General features: G+C 39.6%; 1 protein-coding gene across 1 annotated transcript in view; it reads right to left on the bottom strand.

Annotated features, from left to right (window-relative positions):
* Positions 1-1,011: 1,011 nt before the first annotated feature.
* EFL1 (elongation factor like GTPase 1) overlaps positions 1,012-6,369 on the bottom strand; it is a 55,872-nt gene continuing 50,514 nt past the window's right edge. The window contains exon 19 of the mRNA XM_065733964.1: positions 1,012-1,553. Within this exon, the coding sequence (XP_065590036.1) occupies positions 1,365-1,553 (189 nt within the window). The 3' untranslated portion in view covers positions 1,012-1,364. The remainder of the gene's footprint in view (positions 1,554-6,369) is intronic.

Here is a 6,369-nt window from a genome sequence, read left to right as displayed (position 1 = left end):
AACTGAAAAAAAAGAAGACTGCTATTTCAAATAAAAGCTAAGCAGTCAGTCATTCTGCTTGTGAAACAAGTAACAGTTCCCTTTCCCCTCAGGAGGAGAACTGATATGAGTAACTTCTGCCTACTCCATTAATTGACACAGAGAATATTTACTCAGAAGGACCAAGCAGGTGCTAAAGGAATGCTAGGCAATCACAAATCAAGCTGGCTATACTCTGGAAAGAAAAGAACAGCCAATTTACACGGTTAGCTGAAACACAACACTCTGCCAGTAGTAGAGACAAGAATTAGCAGACAGTCAGCTGGCATGAGATTCAAGGACTTAATTATTCATTTAAATAAATATCAGAAACTCTTTTGGGCCACCTATGTATCCTTCCTTCCCTTTACAGTTCAAAGCAGTCAAATGAGAAGACAGTCCATACACCACATCTCTCTTCTCTTGTGCAAGATTCCCATTCCTCTTAACTAAAACTTCCAGCCTCTGGGGGATTTGTTAGTGTTGGCCTGAATCGTATTGGGGACTTCAGCATCTTAACCACCTGCAAACAGCAAGACATTCTGTATTATTTCTGCAAGCATTTCTCCTCACTGAATTGAGAACAGGATGAATGGGTAGAAATATCTGTAAAGAGTCTGTAAATACTCAAACAGGATTGGCAGGGAGAGCTGTGTGCCCAGTTCAGACATGGCAGCTCCCAGCTTTACATGAGATGCCTTTCTAAGGAGAGGAAAAAAGAAAAGCCTTGTCTGGTTGGCGGTCCTCATTCTTCCACACGTGCTATTTTTGCCCTCTGGTTTAAGGACAGTGCATTGCTACAACCTGGGAGTAGAGACTGCCCCACCTCATTTGGATGGCTGCACAAGGAACACAGTAAAACAAAATAGTTCAGAATCTCCAAGAAGGCTTACATGTTTGCATATAGCTAACTATGGAAAGTACTCATGGGCAACAAATACATTACAGAAATGAAAACAATTTAAAAAAATCGAGACAAAAACAATGAGGAGCTAAATTCATTGCATAGTTTATTCGCAACAGACTAGGTAACTAGCTCTAACTGCAATTACATCTGATAAATCAGAAAGAAACCAATTAAATTAGGAGTTCCCAATCCCGTGACAGCAACAGTGCAGAAAGCTTTAAAATCTGAGACCAATTCCAAGAAATATGCCTATGATTTATTTAAGTAAATAAACTATTTTCTCCATACAAAAGTTGGAAAGGCTCATGTTTTTCAAAACACAAGCCACAGACATTAGAAAGCTTAAGAAACGTGGTGTAAAAGAACAAGTCCAGGAGAAATTTTTAATCTGCTGCATAGAAAACGTAGCTGAACCAGGAGAGAAAGAAAGCAGACACAGCTATTTATTCCTACTGAGGGTTCTTTGCTTTTCAGCATGCTCCACAATTTTTTCTTCTACGTAGAGCCCCTTCCGCTTTCTTACTGCATTCATGTACTTGCGGGCCTGGTTCTCAGAGTCTGCCTTTTCCCCAAAGTGCAAATATTCTTCTTCAGTGGTTGGCACCCAGAATGGATCACTTGAAATGATCTACAAAAAGAGAGGAGGGGTAAAAAAAAAATAGTAAAGTAGCATAAAGGTTTCCTGGTACGCCTCGTACATTTCAGGTAACTTTCACCTCTAAAGTATACAACATGAAAACAGATAGTTTTCTGGACAGTTTATTAGCTACTTGAGCAGAATCCATGAGCTAGGAACACATGTAGCATCTGTCACAGAAAGCACGGGATAGCTTTTGAAATTTAGTTGTATTTCTCTAAGTACAAACATATTTTAAAACATCAATGGCCAGTCAACAAACAACAACAAATAGCATTTATCCAATTTTCAGTTTTGAAGGAGTTCCTTATTATTATTCCGTTACTACTCCCTATTATGCCACCATGATCTGAATTGATAAGAACTGAAGGTTTCCACTCAATCTGACTGCAAGTTTCCTCCCTAGATGCAGCTACAGGTAATATTTTACAAAGAGAAGAATAGGAATGCTGCATCCATTTCTTAAAGAAAGCCCTCACAGGAGAAGGAATGCAGTAGTAGTTACTGTGAGAACAGTGATAGTTATGGCAATAACAAGGACATCACTCCATGATCATTTCCAAAGCCTAATATCAGCACTGACAAGGACAGAACAAACTTCCCTAAATTCTAACTTACTGTTATAAACCTTTCCTTCTGTCAAATACTTTTAATTGCCATATGCTATTTCAAGTCAAACAAAATTACTTAAAGCTCATCTAAGTGACATAAACCAGAAAGAAGGAAATAGAAAAAAATGGGTTGGACAGATTTTCCCTGGAAATATCAAATACCAAATTTAATATCTCAGATGCTAAATAACACCTAGCACTACCAATGGAATTACATTCCAGTACACAGGAAGCTAGGACAATACTATGGTATGTAATGTGCCCCAAAAGTAATGCCTCCTATTTATTTCCACAGAGACTACAACAGCTACAAAGAACACAATAACTTTATCCAATAGAGCAAGTTCTCAGCTACAAAACACTATTTCTCAACATAGCCTCTGCTGCCATGTGTTATGTGACAACAAAATGTAACGGAATACTGGTGGGAAGGGTCAATCTCTACTGCCACATCACCAACATCTGCCACTGACCTCATGGGCCAAAATCATAAAACAGGAGGCATTACTTTTGGAGCGACCCTCATAGAAAATTGCTCCTTTTTATTAGGAAACATCGCAGGTTAAATCCTGCAAAATTGAATGTTAAGCCACTAAGTTAAAAGAAACAAACAAAACATTAATCTGCTACATTTAAGCATATACGTAGTCCTGGTAAATTAAATGTGGTATCACTCATATGCTAAAAGAGACATGCAGCCTTACTTATTTAGGTGGGAAATGAACCTTCATAAAGTTGCTTGGCTGAAAACCAAAGCAAGCAGAACTCAAAAATAAATGGTATGAAATTTTGGGTTCTAAGTGTTCCTGCATTTATTTTTAACATAAAAAGGGCTGTCTAAGCACAGAGGAATCTGCCTGAGCCATACCCTTCCTCATATCTTACATAGGGACTTTCTACCAGCGCCTCAAATCTTCAAGGCAATTCCTTGACAGCATATGCCAGTAAAGCAGAATGGTGCTCCACTACTTCATGCACTTGAAATAAAGAAAAGGACAGTGAAAAATGCTGGGTTTTTTTGTTTGTTTTTCTTCTCAATTTCTGAGCAAACATCGCATGCTGACTTGGATGTTCATACCAATCATCGTCGTGGTGGAACACCACCAGAGATTTCCCCCGTTCGTGACCTACCTAAAGAGCCGAGCAAATGAAAATGTCCAAGTTCAAGAAGCACAGGAATGAGGAGTGACTCATACTCAATAGATATGCTCCAGAATTACTGTCGAGGGAGATTACACAGCTACAAACTTTAACAGCTTAAAGGACTGTTACTATTCCCTTTGATTAAGTTCTTTCACATCAGCAAGTTATCAGACTCACAAATTACGCTGAGAGAAACAGTGAAACAGTGGTTCCTGAAGTTAAAATACACAGGTTTAACGTACCACTACACAGGGCAGAGCAGAGCTGGAAAGAGACCTAAATTAGCTTTTGAAAGTCACAACAATACCTACAGGGATTGGCTTTGCATCTCATCTCTAAATAGCTCTGGCATTCCATTCTGCTTCTGGAGCAAGTGATGGAGGCACTTGAGAATTCCTCTTTCTAAGGATCATACCCAAGTGAATGGTGAAGACATACTGAAGAAGATGTGGTTAATTAGACATGCAGTATTTGTAGCAAACACCAGGGCAAGTAAAGAGGAAGCCAGATCTACTGAGTTAGCTGGAAACTGGGGCATCAGTTGTGCTTCTCCTTCGAGCAGTGAGCAAATAGCCACGTTCATGTAACTCCATTATAACCACACAGAGGCGTTACTGACACAGTAATACAAAAGTAGGAAATTTTCTTCTTCCTGAGTTCTGACTCTGAAAGTGAAGATGAGGACAAGACTAGACTACCCCATTTATTTTCAAATCACCTTGATGGATCAAAGCAGATGCACCTAGCAGTTGGCATCCACCATTCTCCATGCTCTGCTAATAAGCTGCAAGCATGTAAAACTGAAAAAAAACCAACAACAAACCCCAAACATTTCCCTCTGATGCTGCAAGACCATTGAAATCCATCTGCTTACAATGGTAGCTGGCAAAACAGAGAGTCTCAGCTTCCTGGAATCAGAATTGAGAAGTTTCTTAACCCCTGAACTATTGTTTGTGTTCATGGGAACCACATAGGGAAGACTCTGGAATCTGTGACAGAAATTGTGTTTTTGCCTGGATGGAATCTTAAATGATTAATTAGACTCTGAATGTACCAACCCTTCTGGAAAAAGATGCAGCCACTTAACAGAGAACATTCACTGTGTGCTCTGGAAGCTCCATGGGATCAAAACAGAAAATAAAGAGTAAGAAAAGAAAAAAAAACATGAAAAAACATTATCAGTTAAACACACGATGAATGTGTTCCACAGCTCATAGCAGAACTGCAGACTAGTCCTAGATATAAATGAGGCACTGCTCAACACAGAATCAGTTAGGCCTAGATATTATGAAAGATCAGATTGCTTCAAATGCTTTGTATTCTTGAGAAAAATAAGCAACTCCAAAGCAAGGTGTTTCACTAAACATTACCACTATTCAAACTAACACACCCAAACAGTGATGTCTCCCAAGACTTGTTTAGTAACAGCATGCAGAGTAGCACAGGCAAAGCAGCTGTCGTTTTCTTTTAGCCTAACAACTTACACACTAAATAACTCAACCAATGCATGCCCCTATCTTTTTCAGACATAATCTGAATGCCTGTAATAATTAACCAATAAAAATGCAAGTAACATGAGTACTATTTTAACACTGAAAGACAATACAGTACTTACTAAATTCTGCAAATGATTATGTAAGTTCATCAAACTTTTCAAGAAGACATGAACAAATTACTTTCAATTGCAGAGAACTTGGAATTTTAAGCCTTGCTATGAGGATGATTTATTATTTGCATTTCAGTGGCACCCAGATGGCTCCAATAGTGGTCTGGGTCCCATTGTCTAGTGTATTTCACAAAACGATGGCATGAAACAGCCTCTGCCTAAGGCAGTCTAATTATGCAAAACAAGGTTGAGAGATGCATCAAAAGCAAACAGACTGGATCTGCCTAGTTCATCCAAAAGGTCAGGCAGATCTGGGAATGCAGCCATGTTTCTGGTAGCATTTCCCCTCCTGGTCCTTACTGTCTGATGGAGACAAAAACTTCCCTTTGAGCCAAGTAACATCAGTGTGGAAAATGCTTTAGTCAGATCGTGAATACAGAGAACAGGCTTACACTATCCAATGAAGTCTGAAAGACTAGCAAGTAACATGTGAACTGCTGTGAACCATTTACAAAAGCTCAAGAGCCACTGAATACAGTGTACTTGAGCACTACCAAGGATAGCTTTTGCATGCCAGAAACAACATTATGCTAGAAGCATGGCCACAAGTTACGCCGGGAAAGATTTAGATTAGACCTGAGGAAGCATTTCTTTTCTGAAAGAGTGGTCAGGCACTGGAATGGCCTGCCTAGGGAGGTGGGTGAGGCACCATCCCTAGTGCTGTTCAAGAAGCGTTTAGATGAGGTGCTAAAGGATTTAATTTAGTAGTTGGGTAGAGATAGTGATAGGAGGATGGTTGGACTAGATGATCTTATAGGTCCTTTCCAACCTTATGAACTTATGAACTTATGAAAAGAAGTATCATGCATACACAGAGGGCATACACACACCTCAGTGTATCAGAATCTCTTCTAACGTAGAAAAAAAATCAATGCTAGAAAGATACTTCAAGGACAATGACAGTCCAAATGGGGTCCAGCACTCAGTAATGGCAAAGACTGTGTGACTAGTGTCCATAGTGCTGATACACTTTTTAGATGCATGAAGCAGCCCTGTCAATCAGAAATTACCACGACCTTTCAGGTACGATGGCAGAAGTTTACTGAGGTTTGTGTGAAATGTGAATTTGAAAAGCTCTCATCTCCAAACTGAGTTTTTCATAATAAGCTGAGTCATGCTGTAAAAACGCTTCTACACTGAGCATAATGAAATGGTGAGAGAGAAGCTTGGACACTGGCAGTGCTTCCAGCACAGAGAGCACCAGGAAGGACACCCAGTAAGACCATGTAGATCAAGCTGCAATTTAATTCCAGTGAGAAGCAGGTGTCATCCCTGTTCCCACTTTGGCCTACTGAGCAAAGTGCTGAGCACCCAAAACACTCATAAAACATTATGTTGGGGATAAGGACAAGATGGTAAAGGGTGAGATGAAAAATATGCAATATAT

The sequence above is a fragment of the Cyrtonyx montezumae genome, unplaced genomic scaffold (genome assembly GCF_038088225.1).
Source record: "Cyrtonyx montezumae isolate F1298 unplaced genomic scaffold, pur_monq_1.0 scaffold_17, whole genome shotgun sequence".
NCBI classification, from domain to species: Eukaryota; Metazoa; Chordata; class Aves; order Galliformes; family Odontophoridae; genus Cyrtonyx; species Cyrtonyx montezumae.
The sequence above is the reverse complement of the archived record's forward strand: the minus strand, read 5'-3'. Positions and strand labels throughout refer to the sequence as shown.